The sequence below is a fragment of the Adelges cooleyi genome, unplaced genomic scaffold (assembly GCF_023614345.1).
Source record: "Adelges cooleyi isolate 19-005CV unplaced genomic scaffold, UGA_ACOO_1.1 ACOO_flye_CR_arks_rails_tigmint_CR_PRNA_108, whole genome shotgun sequence".
In the NCBI taxonomy this organism is placed as follows: Eukaryota; Metazoa; Arthropoda; class Insecta; order Hemiptera; family Adelgidae; genus Adelges; species Adelges cooleyi.
Genome location: NW_026095761.1, coordinates 1,985,695 through 2,012,889, shown reverse-complemented (window position 1 = coordinate 2,012,889; position 27,195 = coordinate 1,985,695). Strand labels below are relative to the sequence as shown.

Here is a 27,195-nt window from a genome sequence, read left to right as displayed (position 1 = left end):
CGTGTGGCCTATATATTATACAATTATAGGGATTACCGAGGCTATTAAACAGTGGTATATTTTTCATGGCACAATATTCGTTTTGGTTCGTGGTAAAAAAACCAGGAGGTATGTCGGCGAGTCACGTACAACATGGTTGCCGGCGTTCTCCCGTAAGAAATACACGGCCGCCCGAAATGACCGGCGGCCATTTTGCGGTTACCGACATACCTATGGTTTCGTCGTGTTCGTGTTGTTATCCAAGCGGTTCGAGACAGAATAACCAGAAGGGAAGCCTAGACCGCGTCTGATAGGTGTCCGACATTTTGTAGATTGCGTACATTTATCACGCTTTTTCTTGGAATTATAAATCAGGCTTTACTAGTGCTCCTAGCCGCAAAAACAGTATGGCCGTCGGCCTTTTTGGCGGCTCATAAGGACCCATGTAATTTTTTCAAAGTTTCCCTTCTGATTATTCTGTGATACTATGAAATATTCTTCTCAGTGATAACGGTCGACGACGTTCACTGATAACGGCGACGGAAAAACTACGCAGAATATTATCCATCATTGTTATAAGTGTTGAAATTAAGCATAATATTATTTTAATGTGTTAAATAAACTATTATATTTTATTGTGTTCTTCCGGAAAGTGATGAAACTGAAGTCGGAAATGTTTGACGTTTCTGGCGATCGGTAGATAATTTGCTATCCTTAAAAACATCTGTTCGTCGATTGCCATTATGTCGGACTCCGAGTCTCGGCACTCGAATACAATATCAGAGTGAGAATCAAAATTTTATTTATATACCTAATAGGTACTTGGTGCGCTAAATTATAAATATTTCCATAACGTAAAATGACCCACAGTATCGGTTAACGGAAAGCACTTGCGTGTTGTTTTTTTTGCTTCCAATATTAGCGTGCTTCGTAAATTACTTTCGGTACCTATCTCTGTATTGAACGATAGAAGAATGTAGGACATTATTATGTGTCAAGTTCCAATAATATAAACTCATGCTTCCTCTAAATAATTACAAATTAAAATTTGTTACAATAAATTTGACAGCGAAACCCACCGATTGTATTGTACCGATAAGTATAAAGGTTGCTTTATACTTAAATACAATTTTAAAGGGTTGCTGTTTCAAAAATAAACATGACTTCTTATTGTTATTTTTAATAAAATTAATTTTTACTCATATTATGGCAATTCTAACCTTGTGTCTTAAACAAATAATTGTTAATTTCAAAATAAATGCTACCTATTAAGTATTTTTAAATAAAAATAATTGTATCGAAATCACATACTAACAATGCTACTGTATTTAATTTCCATCTTTGAGCAACACAAAAATTACACCAAATTTAAATTTATTAAGAGGCCACTTTAGTTAAATATGTACTTATAGAGTTAAAAATAAACCATCTACCTATTCTGTTTGAAAAGTGCTAGTTTTCTAATAAATTAATGAAATGTCCATTTACCACCTCGGACGTTACTTGTAAATAAAATGATTCAAATAAGTCTGTGATAAATTTTATAATTTTGAGGTATTTCAAAAATAATCAGGTCTGCTCTACCATATAAACTGGAGTGAATATGATATATATTTTTTTTTCTACAGCTCTGACGAGTACAATGATGACTCGGAACACTCGGAACGACGTGTGCGACGTGCTGATGCAATTGAATTGGACCGTAAGTGATATAAATTGCTTTTTTAAAAATAATATTCATGACATAATTTAACTTTTACTTGAATATTACATTACGTCGGTTTAGGAGCGATTGAGGAATACGTGAACCACAGTCACGTGTCGCAGTACGACCAGAGTTTAACTCCAGCCCATAAAGTAATTATTAAAAATAATATTTTTATTTTCATACCTATTGACGAATATATTAAAACCTTTGTCTTTTACCGTCCGACCTTGTAGTATTTGGGAAACCAACTTCGTGAAACCAGCGGTCGTGCGGTGTACGAAGAAGGTGTTGTACACGTGTTGCCGGTTATATTTCTGGGCATAAATGTCGTGCCTGGACAGATATTGCCCATGATAGCGCGTTCAACAGCTATGTCGAAAATATTGAAGTACGCCATTGCCAGGAACCGAGCGTTTGGAGTTTCTTATAAGCTGTACGAATCGTTATATGTTATACTGTAATAAATATCTATTTTCATTGCTTACGTCACATATTACTTTTTTCATTTAGCAACAAAAACAAACGTACCTACGGCACAATTGTTGAAGTGTTTGAACACACGGACGGTATAGAAAATTTACCGAGATTTCACGCTAAAGCAATGGGTCATCAGCGTTATGAAATCTTAAGCGTCAAACCATTTCCTGAAAGGTAACGGAAACGTATATCTACAAAAGTTTGTCGACAGCCATTTTTTTATCGTCAAAGGTATTAATATTAACATGAGATTATATTTTTTACTTTTTAGTCTTGAAGAGACCATCGTGTTGGCGCAAATCAGAGTTTTGAAAGACTCTACTTTACTCGACCCGTATAGTACGTTGTGCTTGCATCCTAGGAGACGCACGTCGAAACATGACGAAGTGTAAGAGGAAAACATAGAGAGTTGTTTTATTTACATCTTCTGTACTAAAACGTAAAATTTCCATTAAAAAGGTGCCGTAAGAAAGATATGGGCCAAACCCAATGGCCAGAATGGGTTTACAAGCAGTTTGACGTTAACCACTTGGCTGATCGTTTGACTGATAAAATCAGAATGGCATGTAAGTCCACAAAATGGTATACACAATAAACTTTTATAACGGCTGTTATTATTTATCAAATAACAAGCGGAAAAATTGTATTAATTATATTCTTATAATTAATTTTTTAATGTTTTAACTTTTGTTTTTTTTTTTGTTTTCTCAGACAAAGATGTTAAAATATCTGACGATCCTGATTTGTTGTCGTTCCAAGCGGTACGACTGGGCGTATTTAACCAGGAACAAGTGAGCGACTTGTTGGGCATTAACTCCACCAACATGAGGCTTCAATACGAACTCAACTATTGGAACAAAAACGTAATTAAATGGACGTTTGAAAATTTGATATTTCTTTCACTGAGTATTGTTATGATGTTTTGTCAACTCTAGCAATCGATGCAAAAGTTTATGTGTGCCCGGAAGGAATGCAGCATACCCGTGTGCAACATGAGCAGTGTGTTTCCAATGTCCCCCGAAGGCCCCCAAGGTACGTACTGCAACTCGTGGGGTCAAATTCACGATATGATCACCGTAACGGAACTCGATGAAGATTTGGACGTTACGTCGGTCGGAAGACCGTCGGAAGAATGCTGTTGGTTCCCGGGGTATGTAGTACACTAATATAGTGTTTACCGATTAGTTATTAAAACAACCTCATCGACGATAATAATTTTCTTTAGTTATTCTTGGCTTATTATTTTGTGTCCAAATTGTCAAAATCATCTGGGTTGGCGTTATTTGGCCAATAACAACAAGTTAATGCCGAGGATATTCTACGGATTATGCACACGTTCCATAACGTCGACGAGAAACTATTTACGAGACGAAAGGCCAGATTTTTCAGACGACCTCATCATTGATTATTAAACCCAAATTGTTTTCGACTATTAGTGTGTTCAACACTACTTGTATTATAAAGTAAAACGTAAAAGCCTGATACCGTTTTTTTTTAAATTTTTATTGTAATATCAAAAAGCAGTTGTAATGTACGACCGTTATTTGTATAAAATTCATTACAATATAAATATGTATGTTCTTAAGTATATAATAGGTATGTTTTATATTATTATCATTAGCATTTGTTTACATATTATTGTTAAGATTATGTATAGTGGTAAATTAGTAAATAATTTCTATAATCTATAAGGATTGCATTTATTTGGGATTCGCTGTGTAAATGATGCCCAATATTAACTTTACGTGTAAAAATTGTTTTTTAAACATTTTCAAGTAAATTAAAATGTATTTAATAACGGTTTAAAATTGTATGACTAATTAAAACTGTGAGCCATACAGAATTAAGCAATATTGGTCAAGCGTTACATACATTTTTTTTTTTATTATTCAAATTTGTTTATTAAGTATACTTAATTTTGTTTTGAATCAAAATTATGTGTTTTATGTTTGTTCAAAATATTGTAAATAACAATTTGTAATTGTTTTTATTATTTATTGTCAAAGTAGTTGTTCTTTTATGAAAACTCAAATAAAATTAAGGCATAATAAATAAAACAAATACCTACATGACATTAAGAAAAAACAAATAAAACACATTGACTATTATATTAATAAATTTACATGTTTTAATAAATAAAAATACTTCCAGCTCTTAAAAGCACGAGGTGTAAAGTGTAAAACTTACAAGTATATAGGTAAAATGTATAAATTCGCTTTGGCATGTAGGCAGGTCGTCCATCGCTTAACCCGTAACAATTTGAAATTTGCGGCGTACTTGATTATTAATTAACTAGATACGCTTTTTTGAAATGGCGACTGCTCCGGAACTTTTGAGCTATGTCGATAATGGAATCGAAAACGAGGGACTTGGCTTTCATATTGAACGCGTAGTCTATGTGTCCAAATGTATCGTGATTTACATTTATCGTTTGTTGTACGTTTGGCAGAATCGTGGATAGTTTGTCAATAGTCTGCAAAAAAAAAAAAAAAATTATACTTAAGTACACGATTTAGTGAGCTCTCCTATCTCTTACTCCCTATCTCCTGTGCCTCTATCTCCTATATTCTATCACATAAATGTAACATCCCCATTCCCACCCTCGTAAGAAGGACATATATAAGGATAAATTTTCGATGCCGGCGTCGATTTTTCGGTTGTGTTCCAAAGTAAAAACCAAAATCAGATAAATCAGCTGATTTTCTAGGTGACGATAACCGCCAACCGGTTCGATTTTTCTGGTTTATGTGCCAAAGCAAAGACACAAAAAATGTCAAAAACAATTTTGTTAGTTAAACTTTAAAGAAAATACTTCAAAAGTGCGCGTATTTTACAAGATAATGTTCTCGAGTAGACACGAGATTACCATAACACAACACTTGGGTAATACTATACAAATTAAATTTAACCCACAAATCAGGTTTGGTTTGGTTGTATAGGCAACTAACTAACTAGGTTGTAAAGGCTTTTTTTTTTTTGTTTGGTTGTACTTCCTTGAATTTAACTTTTACTACCAAAAAAAAATCGTACCTGTTTGAAATGTATACAGTACCCTAATATATTTATACCCTATATATTTAATTGTTTTTAACAAACTAATTGCTGTACTGTTAATTTGCAAGGGTCTCTCTCACTTGTTTGTCGACAATTCTGTCGTTTTTGCTGTAATATAAAACAACCGGCGAGGTGACTTTTCTCAGATCATACTCTGGTGGCCTGTATTGACCGTATGTTTTTAGATTCTGGAAGATTCCCAAATCGTAGTGTTGCATTTTGCCTGTAAAAAAAAAAAAAAAAAAACCATAAACGTTTCAATATATATATATATTTTACCATTGTCCAGTATGTCTTATAGACTGTATACAAGACGTTAATTTATATGTTTTATAGTTACAAAAAAAATGTAACGCTTACCGGATCTCAATATTTGCACCAAGTGCTCTATACTGTTCAGCGAAACTCCTGCTCTCGAATAGCTCAATTTGAAGTCGAGGTCCGCCTGTAAGTGAAATGGTGGTCGTTTAAACGCTGTTCGATGGAACTTGAAATAAACTTGACAAACTTACCGTCGCGTTGCCGGAAGTATCGAATCCGAAAAAGTCGGACACGATTGAAATGCACGACCGCAAGAATGTGGAATTTTTGCCGCAGAGTAACGACAACAAGTCCATCGCCCTCTCGTTGCGTGGGAACAGTTCATAGACTTTAAGACTCTTGGCTACTGTCTGAAACACAATACCATGGAAAATGAAATGTTTCAAACCAGAGGGAAAGACTCTTGGAAATTTTCTACTCCAAATGTCACCAGACTTCGACAAAAAAAAAAAAAACCATTAAGATCCAGGTACCTACTAGAGATTTGTAGAAATGAAGCCTACCCATTTGTGACAATCTCTATGCACTGCTAATTACCCATAGTTCATACCCACAAATGATTATTTCTAATGCATATCATGTTGACAAGTAGATGAGGCAATTGTGATTTCGTCCTTAAAGATACCAAAAGACATATTATTTATGATCCAATGCTTTTCTGTCGAGGGTAAAGGTGGCGGTACTAAATCAAAGAGGGAAACATTGTCAATTTCTTAAGAATAAGAAAAACGCCTCATAAAATGTGGTGTTGGCAATATTAGTGGTGAGGTGTCTGAGGATTCCTAGTCAATCCATTCGGTCGAAGTGGCTATTGATAAAAGGTCAAAATCTTGTTACATCCCTGAATGATATAATGCACTTGCGAATTTTGGGACTTGGGTATAAAAATTAAACTAAAGATATTATATCTATAGTGGGGCTATAACATGACGTATAATTGTGTGAAAAATCTGTGGTCAAACTTTTCCAGGTTGCTATGTATGAATGAATCAACGGGTATCTGAATACTGCTAAAAATAAAAATTTAAGCACATTCCAACTATACATAGATTCGCATTGAAGCGTTTTGTTTGAGAGTGATGAAATCCCCTAGGCTATAATAGTTTCTAAGGTTCTACGACCACACCGACCTAACCTAACCTAACCTAACCTGCCTAATTTTTATTGACTACATTAAAACTTAGAATATAGATCAATAATTTGGACAATCTATCGGTTAAGTCTGATTTAGATTTGTCAAGGATTTAATCACATGGTATCGATCGATACTTTTTGCAGAGTATTACAATATTGACCATTTGATTTCATTTGTGCGAGTTAAACAATAATATCATTGTTCTACCTACACATTTTCTGCGATATTATTGCAAAAGGTTGATAAATAATTATTTGCTAGGCATTTCATCATAAGTGGATACAAATACGGATCGTCCTTTTTGTGATATCGTATGACGACCAGGACAGCAGCTGATAGCTACATATATAATACCTACATTGTTACAATTATTGATATGGACTAAGGAATGAGCAATAATAAAATATTATGTAATTGGAAAACTGACCAAGTACTGTTGACTGAACTGAAGGCCGAGACGCAGGAGCACCGACTTGATGTTGGAAAACGCCACAAACGGGGCAAGATGATAGCTGACGATGATCTTTTCGTTGTATTCCGGTCTAATGGCCACCGTGGAAAAGAAAACGGCGCTGCTCAGCGAATAGGTGACCAAGTATATTTGGTCGTATCCGGATTCCTGGCAAACGTAGTCGATCATTGCCGGCACATCGTAGTAAATCCACTCGTCAATGCTGTTACAACACGGTTAATATTATAATATTATACCATATCTACATACTATCTTAACGATTAACGACTTGCTGCGAAGCGGTTCTATGGCAATGCTAAGTCTACAATTTGTGCAACCATGTTTTAATATATTAACCTAACCTTTTTTTTTTTTATGTGCATGTGCACCCGTAGACGGACGGGGGGAAACTGGCCAAAGGTCCTCAAACAACAGTCGAAGAGAAACCTAACCTAACCAAACCCAACCAAACCTAACCTAACCTAACCTAACCAAACCCAACCAAACCTAACCCAACTTAACCTAACCTAACCTACCCCAACCTAACCTAATCTAACCTACATACTATCTTAACGATTAACGAATTGCTGCGAAACGGTTCTAGGGCAATGCTAAATCTACAATTATTTGTAAAGTTATATTATAATAGTATATTGTCAGTGTTCGATCAGGCGCGATTGAATGCTTTATGATTAAAATACATGCTGGTTACAAAAGATTACTACAACTTTCATTATGAAAATTGTGTTATTCTTCTGTAATCGCCACGCCTTGTACATAATCGATTACAACAAAGTACCTACCTCAATTAAAACAATCTTTGATGGTTAAATCGTTTTTTAAAAAGTACAAGTTACAATTTACATTAATTGTGATGACAAAGAAAAATTTGAGCTGCACAAAGACGCTTCACTACCTACAAATTACAATTCTATTATTGGCTTATTTGAACTCTTAATCAATTTTATTAATTTTCCATTTTTTTCTTAGAAATTCGTTTACTTTAAAATACGTTGTTAAACAAATTCAACAATAATTATGGCAATTGTTTTTTATTATATTATTATACAATCAAGGCGAGGAGTAAAACATAATATAATAATTTGAATATTTGAATTATTTTTCAAGTGGTTTTTATTAAAAAACAAATGAAGGGTGCAGGGGAAAAACAGGCAAGTCACTTTTAAAAAACCGCCATTTTGTTGTTACAAAATTCGTTTTGGGACGAAACGAATCTATTATTTATTTTTAAACATGATTAAAATTAAAGATCGAACATATGTTTAAAAGTTTTTAAGTACTATATTTTTTAACATTCTTATCGTTTTTGAAACATGTTTTTCTTAGATTGAAAAGGGGAATTTCCTGGTTTATTACCTGTACCCTTCAAATGAGAATAAATGATTAAAATATAACCAAGGATAATAAATATCAACATTGACAACATTATCCAATTCGATAGTGTGATAAGAAATTTATTTATATTTAGGAGACAAGCCCAAAATTGACAATGTATATTCTGTACAGTATTGTTAAAATGAATAACAATATAACTATGACTAAACTATAGTAATTTAATTTAAAGTTAGAAAAATGTTTATTTACACACAAAAAACAAAGAAAAAGACGCCAAACCAAACGGGTTAATCGTAGAAAGGGTAATTATGAGTTTTTAAGATCCATTAATTTTTTATACATTTGATAGTCGTGCAAGATAACCAAACATTTTTTCAGACCTTTGTTTTTTTGAGCCGAAAGACACCCACATTTTATTTTATCGAATTTATTTTAATTTTTTCTATTTAAGTCATAACAATTAGATACACAGTAATACGTTTAATTACCTGAATTTCCAGTATTCCGGTTCGGATGCGTTGAGCTTGATGTGATCTCGAGAATATATGTTTCCTCTGAAGTCTCCCAGCCAGACGTCATAACCACTGTTGGCCAATACCGACGCTTTTTTTCGGTATCAAAACAAGTTTTCATAAACAAATCGTACAGGTTAACATGGATATGTTATTGGGCTAATAACGGGATAGAGATAAGAGATAGTCCATCTTGATGCTGGAGGTAAGGAGGGGGAGGTTAGTGATAAGAAATTAGAATTAATAGATGAACCAGAGGGATGCTGAGGTGGTATAGCTGGATGCTGAGATGGTCCAGCTAGATGCTGGAGGTTAGGTAAGAGATAAGAAATTAGAAAGTACCAAAAACTACAAGGGTCCTACTTGTTTATACTTGTATAATTAGAAATATCCATGTTATTTATGTATTTCATTGCAGCGGAGGTCGTGCCCACTTTTTTTTTAAATTTTTGTAAAATATATTATGTTATATTACATTAATATGCTACCTACGTAAGTCGTGTTGTCTGTCTCTGAGAAACCATTGGTCGGACGCTCCCATAAGCGCGTGCAACAGCAAAAATGGAGGGCCGCCGCGACCTTTGATGCGAAACATGTTTACCAAGTAACCATCTTCGGTAGGGACCGAGTGTCTGCTATGATGTCGGTGACCATGGTTTTCGATGAGTTCCTCCTGGACAACAAAACCGTTATTCGACATTAAACAACGTCCTTGGGTTTAGACGGAACCAATAATATTCGAAAACAATTTGTTAGACCGTTAAAAAACTTGTTTAACCGTTGAAGTAAAAACATATTCAGCCGGTTTCAACAAAACGTTAGTTGGGTTACCAAAGCGGTTACCTCGATTCCAATGTTCTCATTGGTTTTTAAGATGTGTGATAACTGATAAGTGATTGTATTATTTATTTGCCAGTTTGTTATTATTTGACATTTTGTTTTACTTTCTTTTAACATTTCCGTTTATACTTTATTTAAATCATTTTTTTAACACATTGTTTAGATAGTCTATACTTTTCTAAAAATAGTTTGTCATCAAGGTCATTAAAATCATTTTTTCGGCTTTGAAGGCCTAAAAAAAAAGTAGGTAGTGATAAGAATTATTACCATTGTTATACTCAAGACAGGCAAGACATAATAATAATATCTAAATTACAAAATACAATAAATTATGATATTTGAACCTATAATGCAAGCCTGTTTCATTCATTTTACCTAATTGAAATCGAAGCTGTATTTTCTATTGTTCTCTAAATACTCAATATAAAAAAGTTCCTCATCAAATGTGTAATTCATTATTATATATTGCTAGTATATTCAGTCAACAAAAATTATAAAACAATTTCTGAACTATAATAATATAAGTATTATATATAAGTACTACAATACATTTTAACATGCCGATTAGCTTTTTTTAAAAGCCGACTTCGGATGATTAATTTAACAATCGTTTTAACAATGTTTTAAGGCTAACAAATCTCGATGAAACCCAATATTCACTAACTATTTGTTAAATATAATTAACAATTAGGTAAATTCTTAACAAATGTTGGTGAAACCGGCTGATTATTTTCTAAATTAGCATCGAGAAAAAACACTCCTAAGACATGGTCCGAAGAGGTTTCTAATGAGTTGTATTAAAGTACATGCAGCACAGAGCTAAGAAAATACATAAGGTACTCAAGGTACGGTTATAAAAAAAATCATACAAAAAAACCCTGACTGTTATACTAATATTTTTGAGTACAAGATAATTAGCTTATTATTGGATTTTTTCGACAATATCAGTTATTGATCTGACTGAACGACGCAAGTAAGTAAATGATCAATTATTATGTTTACATAAATGTTTTGAACACTTCAATGCTAATTTTAAGTATAACTCCACGAGGGTTTTTTTCATTAGTTTAATTATGTTAACACTTTTATATTTTTAATTTATTTAATTGTACATTACTACAAGCTCTGTATGAATGGTTTTTGTGTTTTTTTTTTAATATGTTGATCAAAATCATTTCACTCAGATACACAGCATTAGGATTTATATTATGTTAAATATTTAGTATTAATTATTATATAGGTATAACGGCTAAAATTGCGTTTTTGGGAAAATCCGAATTTTAGAATAATTCCCATCACTAGTTCCCACGGTCTATGGCAAGTCTTCTGAAACGTTGGCAGACTGTTAAATTTGGGAGTATCCTCAAGTTTTGCAATTAATAAGAATGACATAATATTAAAAAATTCTCATGAATTCATTATTTTTTAGTATTTTAAACACACTTTTGGGAAACTAAAAACTAACCCAAAACTACTACACACCTTTAAAAAAACACTAAAATTTAAGAAAAATGTTTATATTAAACAAGTTTTTAAACAAGACGTATTCATTTTATAAACTTAAAATTTAATTTAATGAGGAAATATATAAAAATTTAGATAATTTTTTGCTAAGTGTTTTATAATTATAATTATTATTTTATTTTCCTCGTGGTTGTTATTTTTTCAAAATTAACCAACGACAAAAATATGTTCAGTTATATTAGTACTATGTCTTTGTTCTGGATTTGATGATCCAGTTTTATGTATTTTTTTGTAATGTTATTACAATTAAATGCCAAACCGGTTATGTAAATATTTATATTTAATTACTTCTTATCTTAACTTTGTGACTACGCACGTGTTATGCAAATACAAGAACCGTCGACAATTACAATTTACCCAATCAGCTGGCTTGGCATCTTTTTTTAACCGATTTAATTTGTATTTTTTTTCCAATTAATCTTAGAAAACAAAAGTATTTCGACGTACTCACCGTGCCAAGGACTCTGGAGTTGCCAGCATCCACTGTGGATATTGCCCAGACTATGCTGATAAACGACAGCAGACATGTAAAATCCATCACATACACGTTATACCGAACACAGCATGCGATTCCGGTGTATCAATGGTGCTAATACAGACTCAGCCGGGCAGACGACTGGACCGGACTGCCGCAGAAGTCACGGTGAGTGATTGCTAACATCCACCGATGATGAGAGTTGGGAAAAGTGGGAAATTTATATTATGTCATTTCACGTTCAAATCCAACGTTAATCCACCCGATTACTTACTATAGAAGATGGGAATTTACGTACAATACTTACACCTACTTTGTATAATAAACGGTAATTTTAGTAGTTACCTTCGTCTTAAAGGGTTAGTGGGTAGTCAGGATTTTAAAAAAAATAGATTTTTTTTTTGTTGCATTTTCTTGAAGTATTATGTCTCGAAAATATCTGAAAATTTCAAGTGAATCCAAGGAATAGATGACTCGATGTAAGTAATTAAATAATTAATATTTCTGTACACAAATCGAGTATAAAACTTTTTAAATGAATTTTTCTCGAAACTAAATTTTCAAATTCGGTAACCACAGTAATTCAAAAATCACTTGACAGATTTATATGAAATTTATAAAAAAAACTAGTGCCTGATTGAAGGATTTTTTTTTTTAAATTAAAAATTATATTTTTATAGACAATAAACTAGTGCTTTTTTACTTGAAAATCCTTGAGTAAATGATCAGAGGTCGCCATTTTGTTAATAAAAAAAAAACTTCGATCAGGCACTAGATTAACTATTAAACTAATGATTTTTTTTTAGGTGTGATTGATTTTAGATGTACCAGTAAAATTGTATGTTGGTCTACAATAATTTTTTTTTTTTAATTCTTGTCAAATAAAGTTAAAACATAATAAAAAAACTTGGTATTATTTGTTTTATAAAATAAATTAAACTACTGTCAAAAAAAAAAAAAAATTATTTGAAATACTAATTTTTTCACCCCGCTGACTACCCCTAACCCCTTAAGTAAAGAAGACAACATATTTTTGAATTGCTAGAATATTGGTGTTGGTAAATAATAATCTTATTGCAACAAAAATAATAACTAATTAATCATCATTCTTGAGTGGTGAGTAAATTAAAACTAACAATTAGGACTTTAAGTAATTAAACGATTTCGTTAGTTAAGTTTGAAGAACTAATAAAGTTTTTTCTAAAAATAACTATTGACCCACGCAATTAAAATTTGTAACAGTTATAGGAAGTAGTAGCCTAAATACAGTGGTAAATTTTTTTTTGGGGGGGGGGGGTTGAGTCTAGCTGAATTCTACCCGAGAGGTTAGGTTAGAAAAGCTCCATCAATTTCAATTTTTGCTTCTTTTGTTTAATTGTTTGTTGTTGTTAATTATTAATGTGGTTGACTACTACCTTATTTAGTTAAATAATACTACACGTTAGCGGTTACCAAGGTTACCGGGTATTTATTTTTGCCGGTTATGCCAATACACGAGTACCATATAATAAATCTATCAACTTTACTCAGTTTATATCTAGGGGCTAAATTCTTTGACTGCTAAATTAACTAGTAGATCTTGAAATATATACCAAAACGCTTTCAATTGCAACTTATCAATTTCAATAATCAAACCCAGGGCGACTTATAACTGTGTTTGTTAGCTATTCATATCATTGTGACTTTTATTCAACTTTTTTCCCATTAAATAAGATACTGCATATTTTTGCTAGGAACCTACGTTGTAATTAAAGAAGACGTTGGAGCTAACCGACTTAAAACTAGTACACTGTTCACGCCTCGATACAATTGCAAAAATGTCGGTTTGTTTTCAACAAGTTACCGTAAACAAAACACACATGTTCAACTATGCTAATATTTAACGTGCTCGGGACATTCACAAAGCGCCTGAAAGAACTCGCAAAGTATTTTGTTGGTTACTTTTAACATACTTAAAAAATAAAGTTATAATTATTCTGGGAGCTAAAACCATCATAGGCCACGGCGTTAGGTTACTCTCACTTTTGCCAATTTTCATATGTTTACCAATTGTCAAAAAAGTGTAAGTAGTATATTATTTTCATAGCAATCGTCCGAAATATTAGCTAGGTCAACGATAAAACAATAATACGCATTGAGTAACACCTTATGTTTACATTCATTTTTAAATAATACCTATTTGTAACCCACTGAGTTTAACACCACACAGCTATAATAGGCATCTGTGATATTGTGAAGTGAACTTTCATTCGGAGAACGCTATACAATTGGTTAATGACTGATAGTGGGCAATAATTAAACACATGCGGAATGCAGATAAATTTTATTGTTACATTTCACTTTCGAATCATTGTGTTGTTGTGAATGCGGAAAACAAAATCGGTAAAAAACCAATTAATGACTAATATGTACGTGTGCGATGTGAAATTTATAAATCACAATGAACGGCATTTTGATTTTAAGAAAACTTATTTCGTCGCTGCGGGGGAGAGAAATTCTCAAAATATTATAATGCTGTTTCCTTTACAACAATAGTGTCGAGGATTAACTAGCCGATAGGTATGTAGGTAGGTAGGTGTATACAGAAATAACCACGAGAGAGAGAGAGGTATAGATTAGAATTGGGATTTAGGATACAGGTAACCATTATCATTTATCGGATATTCACGGTTAAGTACCCAAGTGTAGAAATAAAAAAAGGACATAAAGTTAACACAGGAAGAAGACGAGTTGAAAGTGAGAATGTTGCCCACCATTTGATGAGATTGAATAATAATTATTAAATTAAATAAGTTTTAAAATTGTTTTGTAACCTATCTAAATTTTTTTTTTATTAAATCATTTTATTCAATGATGATGGATTGTAATCGAATTCGAACAAGGCCGTGTTATAACTGGTAACATACATTTTGTAATAATTATACACAATTTAATAGGTACCTACTTGCAAATCACCAATTTGACCTGTATAATAATATGCTTTAAGTAAATTAACATGCGTTATATTTTTGATGTTAATTATAATGTACAGACTCACATATGTAGCATGCATTACGGTATAAATCTAAATTGGCTATTACAAAATTTGTAATAATAGGTAGGTTTTAGTTTCAATCAAACATTTATATAAGTTTACAATTTTCCATCTGTCCTAGTTTTCAAAGCAAAAGTGTTGGTTAAATGTTAAAAATAGTCATTTATTATTTAAAAGCTGTGCGTTATTGTCCATAAAACAGATTGTATAGTTTTGTTATTAAAAAAAAAAACAACATTAAAATATGTTTACTGTTTTTATTTTTTTAACATCTGAAAGTGTCCCAAGTTTTTTAGCACATTTGAATTACTTCATAAAAAATTTTAGCATGAATTACTGTAGAACTATTCTAAATAATCTTATCGTTCTAGTTTTTACTCTAACAGCTATACAAATGTACTACTTGTACACTAACGTATACTTTATTTGTAGAATCGACTACGATAAATAAACATCAATAGCAACTGTAAAGGAACAAAACATATTTTACTCTTGTGTTCTACACGCGGTAGTCGTCATTCGTTTTATTTACAAAATGAAAATGTTCAAAGTGTACTTGTACGACCAATTTCCAACGAAAATTGACCATTTTGGATTGTCGGTATGTGATATTGAGTTTGTTCAATCTAAAAACTTTATTATTATTATCATAAGCCCTGAGCATAACTAGAGAGACATGGGGGGGGGGGAGGAAGCGCTTCAGGAATTGTAAAAACTAGAAGATAGTTGAAGTAGACTTTTTAAAAAAATTGATCGTGTAAAGTCTGGCTGGGGAATTTGAGAATATTGTAATTATTCATCTTGTATTATTTAACCACGGTACACACCTAAGTGAATTAAAAAAGCCCTTTAACGCTCAGTATTCACCCAAAATATTATGAAGGCTATTATGTATAAGTTAAATAAACTTAAAAAAAAAAAAAAAAAGATTAAACGCACTATTTACTCAGAAATCATCTATTGAAACACTGTTTACTGGTAAACAATCGAGTTCAAGCTATTCCAATTTCTAGCTATCTATGTAAAAGATACTCTAACATATTATGTAATAGATTAGTGGTTTTCCATTAAGACCAGAAGCTTGTCCTAATTGTTAAAACAATCTCCAATTACAATATACAGGGTTGTTCAAATTTCAGTATTTTTTTCTATGAAATAACTGTTTTAGCTAATAAAGGATCAATTAATAAAATCGTAATTATATTTTATATTTAAGTAAAAAAATATTTGTTCAAGGGGTAGTTTTAGAGGGTAACTTTTAACAATCAATTAGCAACATGAGCATTTAATGTGTATTAAAAATAATGACTAACCCATAACCGGTTTTGTATAATATTTTTCCAGTTTTTAGGTTTTAATGGTTAGGTCAAGTGGGGGTGAGTTGTGTTTGCTGGTATTAATTACATTAACGTTTATACCTTCCCCTTACCATATATTTTAAAACACAACTAACTTAGAATGTGTTCAATTAAAAACTATTTTCGTTAGGTCATTATTTTTATTATATTTCATTCTGATTTTAATAGGCAAAAAATGTGTAGGTACGTTATACCGGTTTATACATTTTTACCAACTAAAAAGAATAAATTTAAAAAATATTCTTTAACTTGGAACAATCAAAAGTAATTTAATAGTTTCATATTGATTTTATTAGGATATTTTTTTTTTAAACAACTTTTTCGTTGATAAAAATACTGTAGCATGAAAATGGAATAACATTGTACAGACATATTAGTTGTAAAATTGTATGTTTATAGAAAATTTAAGTTTCAAAAGTTAATAGAGTTGTTATTAGTCAAAACGTATAGCTCTAAGTTTAGCGTCAAATACTAAATATCACTGATTTTACACAGGATGATCCGTTTAACGAGAGAAACTAAATTTCTTATAAAATAATTGTCTGAAATCTTCGACTGGTCGATAACCGGTTTTGAATAACTACTTTTTAAGTTAACAAAGTTTAAACTTAAGGATAGAAGGTGAAGAAGTGTCGTTGAATAAAGTGCACCAATAAAAATAATTGTACACTCTACCTTTCCTGCCGTCTTCAATTTTAAACTTACTATACTTTACCTAACTCATTTTGAGTGTCTCACGTTAAATGGATCACCCTGTATTTGGCATATATTGTAACACGTGTACACAATATGTAATGCATTTTAGTCGGATATACATTTCGTCGTACGAGTAATGTTATTCTACTGGTGTTGTTCAGGTATACTTTATACTTTTCAGTATTTACTAAAACAAAACAATAATTTAAGTTTTCAAATAAATGCCCGTGATGATATATAACAAAAACGTTTGTTTGCTGGGAATGAGGATTATTCCTTTCGAGTGTTTTTTTTTTGTCGTTAGATGTTTTGAATATGTGAACCGAAGCAAAAATGAATAGGTTGTGTCAGTAACAATATATTACAGTATTTAGTTGTACATCATTACAACCACAATGGGCTTGTAATTAAGTCGAGCGACGGGTACATGTTATAAACGTACATAGCTGTACACAATATTTTCTCGTTAATTTATTTTTTAACAAAAAACGCACGACGGTGGTTAGAACTTACGTGGTTCGACTTTAATGTGTGTAAAGCAATACCTACTCTCCAGTTTCCTGTGATCATTTGATAGTATGAAGGATATTGCAATAGGTATCTAAGGTTGTCGTCAGCCTACAAGGCAAATAAACCGGTGGTCAGGTGTTTGACAGTTAGGCTCTTTGACAGAGGCAACAATGTCTGCATAAAGAATATTCATTCTGAAAACAGATTTGTTCACCAGAACGAAGAGGGTTAGGTAATTGGTAAAAAATTGGGGTGGAGAGTAAATAATTATTATACTATATTGGCGTTTGTTATTCTTTGAATCGTTTTCAATTACTATTTATTTTGTTGATTAAAATTGTTTTTGTCGTTTCGTTGAACGCATCACATATTAGATATGTGCAATACTGAAATAGCTGTTATTTTGAATAAGTTGTCATATCGTTTAATAGCTGATAAATTATAAAAGACAATGGGTTAGAGTAAAAATGGCAGTTTATTCACGATACCAGCGCTTTTGCACCTCTTCTGTATTTAAGTACCTATATTATAATATATATTATGCAGTAAATTGCATATTATATATTTTGTTTGTGTCAACAATAAAGGATTTTATTGTACCAGTTTTGTTTTGTGCCTGTTAATCGTTAAATGGTTTCGATTAAAGTTCAGCTAGGTTGATGCCACGGTCAGAGTTCATAACAAACAAAGAAAACGTACTTCGATTAATCCGTTTCTTTAATAACTTTCCAAACATGCTGTTACTTGTGACATAATTGAGCCACAGCAATTGTATTTCGACAGAAGAAAATACAAATATATAAAGTATCTATTATTTAAAACAATGGTCCGGATAAAGTTGTGGCAAAATTCTTATTTTCCTCATCAATTTTAAAAAAATGTTTCTAAAATTACAATACTGTTCCAGAATTTGAATTTTATTTTACACATTTAAAAATATAAAGTTAAAAACACTTTTTTTTTTTGTCTCAGTTATTCTCTTCAGAACAAATAGATAGATATCATTTGTTTGGCAAATATTATTCTTAATTAGAACGATGTGAGTTTTAACTCATACAATATGTCTTAGCCATTGTCTTTATAATGAATCAAGGACATTTTATGAGGATCTCGTTGTATTTGGCGTTGATTAGGTATTTCATACCCCGCGGTCATTGGTCTTGCATAATTTGTAAAACAATATTTGTCATAGATACATATCTTTATGCAAAAACTATAATAAATATAATTATCATATAATCAAAGCTTTAAAAATTAATCTAATGCAATAAATAATGAATAATTTACACCTGCATAACGGTTGCTTAGAGACGTCATTGTGAAAACATTGAGCACCTGCAATAAATACAATATATAGTATTTTTGTGATCACGTCTATCACATCTGTTACAGAAAACGTAGAACAAAAACAAATACATGGTTTTAATAGTTGTTTTTTTTTTTGTACTTAACACTTATTCCTGGACACAATTCGCACATTATAAGCAGCAACTCGTTTCCAAAGTAAAAATTGTACAATCTTGTGTCAAAACTGGTCTATAATACACGTGGTATGAGCATAAATTATACCTATACTCATTCGATCGACATAGCATTCCATTACAATAATACCCTAAACAGAATTGATAATTACATTATATATAATATATTACGACATAGCAAACCTGTTACGGATAAAATGGCCTTATGGTGTGTTTCCTCGTTTTGAAAACCATTCATATCTGCGTTTCAATCGCTCTTACAAAAAAATATCGAGTCCCTGTTTGTTGGCTATATTATTTAGTAGCCTTGACAATAACAACAGAGTTCAATAGCACACAAAGGCCGTTGCCCCTTTCAATGCAAAAATCGTGTGCCACCGGTCTTTAAATTAAATAATAAAATATCGACCCGTTTTCCATGTAACATGTGGTCGTCTTAACACCTAAAAGTATACTTAATAAATCGAATGTGTTATAAAACAAATGATAAACAGAACATAACTTAACCTGAAAAAGTAATTTAAAAAACAAATGCATCATTATAATATCGAAAACACCAACTCGGAACCAATGTATTTTTTTCTCATGAATCACAAGCTTGAGTACTTAAAAATAAAAATATAACATGATATTGTAACAAATGAATTATACTTCTTGACAACAATTTTTTTTTTTAAATGCTCAAACCATTAAACATTTATAAAGACCATTAAAACAGTATAAAGAATATCAACCACTGTCATGAGACGGTACTCCTTGGTCATGATGAAAGACATTAAAAAAACGTACATTTTTAATAGATGAATAATTAAAAATAGTGTAAGTATAGGCAATACAAATATTATAAAAACAAATCTATGAATTTTAATTTAAAAAAAACAAACCAACATTAAAACAACTAAATTATAAAAATCTCAACTCACCTAATCAAAAAATATACTAGATTACATTTTTATTTGGCATTCATTTTGTAAGTACCTTTAAATACCTAGTTTTTTTTTTATTCGTATTTTAACCAAAATTTTATATCTCGATAAGTTACCTATAACATTAACTCCTACAAAAAAATATTCGGTTTAAGTTTAAGTTTTTCAGATGACTTTCATGGCTTTTAGTCAAAATTCGCCACATCATAACCGGAAAGCTGAAAGTATAGGTAACCAAACGGTTTCTGTTATAATATAATGTTATGCCGTTTGCTCTAAGCTAGTTTACAGAAGTTTTTAGGTACCGTTATCGATACGATTTTTCGGTGTTTGGTATTTTTAGTAGTAATTATTTTTGAAATAAATATTATTGCATTTTATGTTGTATGGTTTTGGGGTGTTCTTATTCTGTATTATGACCGTTTTTGCAACCATTAACAGTAACCATATGCTAGGTTAGCGGTTATTATCGATAGTTACCAGACGCACATTGGGGAAACAACTATCGATGGTCTACCTATGTATAGATGTATGTCGTTCAATGTCCGTCCCTGGTTAAGCTGTTAGTGGCTTTCGGCCGCGCTATAACAACCGATTGTGCAACGACCACATTGTAGTTGGACTCGTTCAAATGATATTATCAATACAATAATAAAATTATATTATTCCATTAGATTAGCCGATAACACTTTACCGTTTACAAATGAATTTTATTGTGTACTTAGATTTGATACTCGGCGGACTGCTTGAATCGTTCAACATCAACATGGATTCGGCAAGCAACAACAGTGCGTATATCATATTGTTATTATAATAATATTATTTCCTCGTTTGTACTTGCCCGCCGGCAAAGACACCGTGCTAAACCGGTTTCTTTTTTTACAAATACTGTTGTCCGTTTTTTATTTTATTTTATTATTATTATTATTATAGAAATGGACTTGACAACGGTAACTTGGGATCACGCGGTAAACTCCAAGGATAAAATGCAACAGGCTATGACCAGTGAGTAATAAGTTATTTTTTTAATAAAATCATAATGGTACATAAATTATTGTCCCTATTTAATTGTATGTAGATTGAATAGGCCATTTTTAGATTTAAATTTCCAGTATACCCGTGCCGTTATATTTGGGCAAATACAATTTTTAAAATTCTCACGAATAATGATAACAATAATTTCACTAAGCACTTCCATGAAACCGGTTTCGATGCGAATCTGATGATAGAAAAAAATAAATAAAATGCGGTTAAAACTATTAAAACAATTTTTAACATAAATTGTGATCAGATTATTTTGTCACGCATTAATAGAGGACATGTTTTTAAAAATTAAGTCTTGAGTGGTCGGTGTAAAAGAATAACTCATAGTTGAGTAGTAAAATGATTTGTCATTTAAATGCAATTGATTATTTTGTTTTTTTGGATAAGTGTATCTTTAAATACGCTACCAACCTGAGACTATGTTTTACCTATCACTAATTGATTTATTTTTAAAGATGTATGTACCTAGTTTTATTTCAATGTATACATGTTTTTAACTGTTTATAATGATTAAAAAACGAGTATAAAATTATTACACAATTTCGAAATATTAATTGCGTTGACTAGTTGAGAAATATGGAAATCAATTCTTCTGGATTGATTATCTATAACACTATAAGATAAGAAATTGTATGCGATTAGTGCTGTAGTCGTACTGGTTGGCAAAATAATGTGTTATTTAACAATAAAACCAATTGATGGGCATTGAATTTCATCAACCATTACTTAGCACATAAAATGTGATGTCAATGCAGCGAAACTTTTATGGCAACACCTAAAATAATTAAAATTCAGTCCTAGCTACATAATGTAAATAATAAATACCTCATATATTATATACCTGCATAGAACTCATTTAAGAGTAGTCAATGACATTTTACACAAGTGTTCTCTTGTTTTTCGCTCAGATATTTTATATTGCTTGTACTAATGATTTTTGAACACCAAATTTTGGTTTTCGGTCCATCTTTGCTCAATTTGTATATTGGTGTCCAAAGGTTCATTGAGAATTTTACAAATATTTTTATGTTTGTGTCAATGTGTCAATCCTGTATATCAATGGAATGGTGCACTTTTTTAGATGAATTGACTTATTTATTCCTACAATGTGAATGCTAAAAGCTAAAACCATTGCTGCAACAAAACATAACAAATATTGTCGAATACATGAAATTATACGGCTATGTAAACTATTAAATTTCTCCACTTTAAAAAAAACTTAGATTAGATTTAAGACGTCAAAATTAAAAATGATTCTAAAGCAGCGTCAGCTTGGCCAAAGCCGTTGAATTTAGAAATTAAAACTAAGATATATTATGTTTTTAAAAAAATGTCGAATTAGGGAATTTGTGTGGAATATTTTTAAGATCAAATCAGTGATTATACCATAACTAGTACTACCGAAATAAAGTGAATAGCCACGAAAATATTGATAATGATTTTTTTTTTACAAAAAGTGGAAACTAAGTCTGGGAAAAAAGGTCTGAAATTATACTAAAGTAGGAAGACTAAAACATATAGGGAAAAGTTTTTCAAGATTTGTATCTATTTTTTGGTATCTATTTTCAACGTTTATTTAAAAAAAAAAAAACGCGGTGTAGTAAATTAAAATTTGTTTACTTTCCAAAATAACGGGATTTATTCATTTATATTTGTGCGATTATGACAGTACTATTACATTGTGTTTTCGGGGTCAATATTTGAAACATTGTTTTTAAGTTTTGGGTCAAAGTGTGCTAAAATTTCGTCTAAAGATTTTCCTTGGGTCTCTGGAAACAAAAAGGCACCGTACAGGGCTGTTATGAGGCACACTCCAGCGTATATTGACAGCACCGTTTGTATGCCGAGATGTATCACCATTGCCGGATATATTTTTAAAGTCACAAACATTAACAAGTACGCACAAGAATGACTCACTCCGCTCATCGTACCTGAAATCAGCCAAAACAGAATACGGTCAATTTTAAATCAAATATAATATTTCAACCTAGTCTTAACGTTTTAAAAAGTATTAGATGTTTGATTAAGCTTACCCTTAACAGAAGTGGGAAATATTTCGCTTTGAACGGACCACGGAATTGGCGTTATAGCCAGCAGGGAAGTGAAAACGTACATCAGAAATGCAGCGACTATGACGAATCCGTACGGCGGGTTTGAGACGTCTCGGTAGACGTGCAAGTAACATACGACGGTCGCTAGGCTGCTGAACATGCCCAAGCCGGAGATGGTGAACAGCGTTCTCCTTTTGACGCGGTACAGCGAAGCGTACGCGAGGTTGCCTAAGATGCGAGCACCGAAAAGAGCGGCGGTCACGACCATGGCATCGTACTGTACACCGCAGCTACGCATCGTATTCACAGAGTAGTTAAACACGACGTAGATGCCGGAGAACTGTTGGCAGATCAGCATAAAGACACTGTGTACCGTTGGTATCCAAACAGACCGGCTTGTGAACACCGCACATTTGGCTTTATTCGACAACTTTTCGGAGACCTGAGCTACTGCTGTGACAGACCCTTCAGGCATGCCGAACCATCGTTCTGCGCGGACCGCCTCTTCGTGACGGCCTACGGATCTCAGCCAAACTGGTGGATCGGGTATAAGGTACAGCGACACACAGCCGATTACACTCAACACAAAATAGCCTATAGCCAGCGTCCGCCAGTCGTATAAGATGCTTAACAAGGATGCTATTAGCATGCTGATCCCCGATGCCATTATGCTCATACCCAGGAATAGTGGTCTGTGAACTGGCGGAACAGTTTCGGCAGCGTACATGTACGCCAGTACTCCCGTTCCTGTAAATCAGGTTGTCTCGATCAAAATTATATTTTAATAGTTATACTTTCCTCCCCTCTTTTTCCCCATTATTTTCAGAAAGCAGTCAATGCCGATTTTCACTTAAAAACGCAACACTTACAACCTTTATTAATATCACAACCGTCCTTCATATATTTATTGGTGTTTTGGATCTTAATTATTGATGGTGAACAATTTTTTTGTTTTTTTCATCTACCGGCGAAAGTTCATTTGTGGATCGTATTCCACTTGTCGTAAAAGTGTTAGAAGTAAATTTTGTAGAAATTAAAAGTTAGTGGTTATAGTTGGCAAATTGGTTCTGTCATTCTCGCGAAAATTTCTATAGTCCTTTTATAATGTGAAAGTTTGTGGCATGAAAAATACTGGGAAAGGAATATAATCTAATATAATATAATATATTGTTCTTCCCTCCTCTTTGAACAATGTATGTAATTGCCCTCCCTTAATGCTAGTCACGATTTCGAGTATTGTCTATACGTTTACTAGCTTTTGTTATTCATTTGAACATATTTGTATGTAATATAATAAAAGAAGTTACCAAAAATCGCGCAATTGTAGCACTCTGTTTTACCCTTTAGTAAAAATTGTTATATTATTTCTGACTTACCTAGTGAATACCCCGCAATTATTCTAGTAATCAAAATTACATTGACACTTTGAGCGACAGCGAGAAGCCCCCAGCTTAATAAAAACGGTATGTAAGTCATTTGTAGACTTTTTCTTCTGCCTATTTTATCTGCAATTATGCCGGTTATAAGCATTCCAATTGGGCACATTAGATTTGGCACGCTAGCTAAAAAGAAAACCATTGTATACAAATTATAACCATATTGATGATATTGATAATATTTACAATTATTATCTCTACTACAATAACGGTTCAATGAACTGTTTTAAAATCAGCTATATTGCCAAATTGAAGTACATAATTAATGCTTTTCTATTTTTTGCACATTTATTGTTTGTTAATTAACACATACATACATACATGATCATAAATTTACTTTTAAAAGTACACTTGGAAACACAGTGTTTCTCTGCGATAAAAAAACCGATATCGAAATAAGTGCTTATAAATCATAATTAAACTCATCAAACATAGATTTTTTCAATGTCACTATAACATACAACTTATTATATTTCATTAGGTTTTAAATAAATGTATGCACAAAAAGAGTAGTTTTTTAAACAACATTTCTTAATTATTTTGTAACTGAACATTATTTTATACAAACTACACTTTAGTATAGTTTTATAAAGTTATATATTACCGATCCACGAAGCTTGTTCGCTGTCGATTTTTATCGTTGACGATGGATCTTGAAGTTGTGGCAAAAGAATACTTGAAAACATGCCTGTAGATCCGGCGACCAACTCGTGAATATCCATCAGACCGTTACTTAATATCTAAATATACAATAATGATAAGCGTGTTTCGATAAAATGTTGTACGTTAAAATTATTCTTACAAGTTTTTTGTAAAATTGATATTTTTCGTTTTTCATCTCTAAATGATAATTATGCACATTTGACTAATATGAACAACAGCCAAAACTATGCACGGCTGTAGACTGATATTACATCCTTTAGATTCTTCTAAGAGTTATAGTGAAATGATTCGACAATAAAACCTCTTTAATTATTACATATTGCACTATTGTTATACAATACCAATTAAATTTATGATAAGATAAGTGAAAAGTAACCATAAATTCGATAAACAATAATTATCATGTATGGTAAAAATGTAAATAAAATCGCGATATTGAATTTTACCAAAATAATATAATTAAATATCTCAAAAATATGCAATTTCTGTTTGATAGTCCGTTATTAGATATTTAATTACAACTTTACCAAATAAGACAAACAACTTAATTCATTCATTCGATTTTTGATTGTCTATCGAATGAAGTATTGGTGTTTTAAAAATGAAATTAATCACTTTAAGTAGAAACTGATAGCATCAGAGAATGTTAATTAATGTCTTGTTATCCGATTGATATCATAAAATAAATTTAAAATAGAAAATATATATCAAAAAATGGTATTCTCTTTAACTTGCCAGTCGATCAAAATGAATGTAATGAAAAAAACAATAGCGAAAGTTACTAACGTCTTCAATGATTTAAATGTAATGCTTAAAAGCGTTTTAGACACTCTTCGAGTCGATGACTTGTCTAGTTGAGTTCAAAACATGATGTCTTAGCTGTATTTAAAATAAAGGAAGGTCATTTAAAAACTTTAGTAATAATGTTGTAACACCTCTGATATGAATAACTACATGATTGAATAAAACAATTGCGGGCCGCCGCACTTGTCTTCAAAAGCAACAAGCAATTAGATTATCTTTTCTATTGCAGAAGTTCAACACCAAGGTCTAAATATTGTAATCAATAATAATAATAATCATAGTTGTTAATTTTTAATGTTTTGACTAGTGTCTCGAAAAAGATTAGAAGTTATGCCGATATATATATATTATTACTTTTACTAAATGCCGCCAACCCGTTCATTATCAATGCTCCACAAATTACATTTTCTTAAAAATATAAACAGAGTATGAAAAAACTTGGATTAATAATTTAAATTTACTTATGTTCCCAATCAAAAAAACGAAGAAGCACAAAGCTTCCTTTGAAATTTTAGATTTAAAAAAAGATTTTACAATGACATTTGATATTTGTATAAATGATAAAACAATGGAATAAATACTGCCCAAAAACTTGATATAAAAAAAAAATGAATGGCATTAGACCCATTATTACAAACATTGTAATTTCTTTAACCTATTTTCATATAAGAACTGTGTATAAACAACGTGTTGAATAACGTGCTTTGTTATAAACTAGAATATGTCAGAACTACAATTGGTTTTCCGGATCAATATTTATAACATTGTTTTTATGTTTCGGATCAAAGTTTGTTAAAATTTCGTCTAAGGATTTTCCTTGGGACTCTGGAAACCAAATGGCACCATACATGGCTGTTATAAGGCATACTCCAGCGAAAATTGACAGCACCGTTTGTATGCCGAAATGTATCACCATTGCCAGGATATATTTTTAAAGTCACAAACATTAACAAGTACGCACACGAATGACTCACTCCACTCGTCGTACCTGAAATCAGCCAAAACAGAATACGATCAATTTTAAATCAAATATAATATTTCAACCGAGTCTTAACGTTTTAAAAAGTATTAGATGTTTGATTAAGCTTACCCTTAACAGAAGTGGGAAATATTTCGCTTTGAACGGACCACGGAATTGGCGTATCGTATTCACAGAGCAGTTAAACACGACGTAGATGCCGGAGAACTGTTGGCAGATCAGCATAAAGACACTGTGTACCGTTGGTATCCAAACAGACCGGCTTGTGAACACCGCACATTTGGCTTTATTCGACAACTTTTCGGAGACCTGAGCTACTGCTGTGACAGACCCTTCAGGCATGCCGAACCATCGTTCTGCGCGGACCGCCTCTTCGTGACG

The 27,195-nt window shown here is 31.8% G+C and overlaps 4 protein-coding genes across 7 annotated transcripts in view; 2 read left to right on the top strand and 2 right to left on the bottom strand.

Annotated features, from left to right (window-relative positions):
- Positions 1-508: 508 nt before the first annotated feature.
- LOC126839141 (protein cereblon) lies at positions 509-4,229 on the top strand. Its single transcript, XM_050574224.1, has 10 exons — positions 509-763; positions 1,608-1,681; positions 1,766-1,836; positions 1,921-2,120; positions 2,198-2,338; positions 2,436-2,552; positions 2,624-2,730; positions 2,876-3,027; positions 3,100-3,314; positions 3,390-4,229. Exons 1-10 carry the CDS (start codon positions 723-725, stop codon positions 3,574-3,576), a joined length of 1,305 nt encoding a protein of 434 aa, XP_050430181.1. The 5' UTR covers positions 509-722; the 3' UTR covers positions 3,577-4,229.
- Positions 4,160-11,984, bottom strand: LOC126839156 (lipase 3-like). Its single transcript, XM_050574246.1, has 8 exons — positions 11,809-11,984; positions 9,486-9,666; positions 8,970-9,084; positions 7,102-7,348; positions 5,731-5,889; positions 5,579-5,663; positions 5,299-5,441; positions 4,160-4,637 (listed from the first exon to the last, which is right to left on the bottom strand). The coding sequence occupies exons 1-8, from the start codon at positions 11,893-11,895 to the stop codon at positions 4,449-4,451; spliced, it is 1,206 nt and encodes a 401-aa protein (XP_050430203.1). The 5' UTR covers positions 11,896-11,984; the 3' UTR covers positions 4,160-4,448.
- The window catches only part of LOC126839161 (protein FAM151B), a 77,407-nt gene continuing 62,002 nt past the window's right edge, over positions 11,791-27,195 (top strand). For 2 of the 4 annotated variants that reach the window (XR_007685798.1, XM_050574262.1), the window contains exons 1-3: positions 11,791-12,000; positions 20,563-20,625; positions 20,771-20,842. Coding sequence is in view for 3 of the 4 variants with exons in the window: in XM_050574262.1 (XP_050430219.1) it covers positions 11,922-12,000; positions 20,563-20,625; positions 20,771-20,842 (214 nt within the window). In the remaining variant the exon portion in view is untranslated. Of the gene's footprint in view, positions 12,001-15,368; positions 15,468-20,413; positions 20,626-20,770; positions 20,843-27,195 lie in introns of those variants that run through there. The other 2 variants (XM_050574285.1, XM_050574277.1) reach the window with 2 other exon arrangements.
- LOC126839117 (facilitated trehalose transporter Tret1-like) lies at positions 22,513-25,309 on the bottom strand. Its single transcript, XM_050574181.1, has 5 exons — positions 25,171-25,309; positions 24,973-25,108; positions 24,309-24,494; positions 22,915-23,679; positions 22,513-22,812 (listed from the first exon to the last, which is right to left on the bottom strand). The coding sequence occupies exons 1-5, from the start codon at positions 25,204-25,206 to the stop codon at positions 22,556-22,558; spliced, it is 1,380 nt and encodes a 459-aa protein (XP_050430138.1). The 5' UTR covers positions 25,207-25,309; the 3' UTR covers positions 22,513-22,555.

What these genes read in the sequence shown, in the direction of transcription:
- LOC126839141 (XM_050574224.1), top strand. Translation starts at nt 723, where the DNA reads ATGTCGGACTCCGAGTCTCGGCACTCGAATACAATATCAGA. An exon ending in CACTCGAATACAATATCAGA is followed by an intron (nt 764 to 1,607) that starts GTGAGAATCAAA and finishes TTTTTTCTACAG; the next exon opens with CTCTGACGAGTACAATGATG. An exon ending in TCAACTATTGGAACAAAAAC is followed by an intron (nt 3,028 to 3,099) that starts GTAATTAAATGG and finishes TGTCAACTCTAG; the next exon opens with CAATCGATGCAAAAGTTTAT.
- LOC126839156 (XM_050574246.1), bottom strand. Translation starts at nt 11,895, where the DNA reads ATGGATTTTACATGTCTGCTGTCGTTTATCAGCATAGTCTGGGCAATA. An exon ending in CCGGAATACTGGAAATTCAG is followed by an intron (nt 7,349 to 8,969) that starts GTAATTAAACGT and finishes GTGTTGTAACAG; the next exon opens with CATTGACGAGTGGATTTACT. An exon ending in AGTTCAGTCAACAGTACTTG is followed by an intron (nt 5,890 to 7,101) that starts GTCAGTTTTCCA and finishes ATTGTGTTTCAG; the next exon opens with ACAGTAGCCAAGAGTCTTAA.
- LOC126839117 (XM_050574181.1), bottom strand. Translation starts at nt 25,206, where the DNA reads ATGAAAAACGAAAAATATCAATTTTACAAAAAACTT. An exon ending in AATTGCGGGGTATTCACTAG is followed by an intron (nt 23,680 to 24,308) that starts GTAAGTCAGAAA and finishes CCTGATTTACAG; the next exon opens with GAACGGGAGTACTGGCGTAC. An exon ending in ATTTCCCACTTCTGTTAAGG is followed by an intron (nt 22,813 to 22,914) that starts GTAAGCTTAATC and finishes GGCTGATTTCAG; the next exon opens with GTACGATGAGCGGAGTGAGT.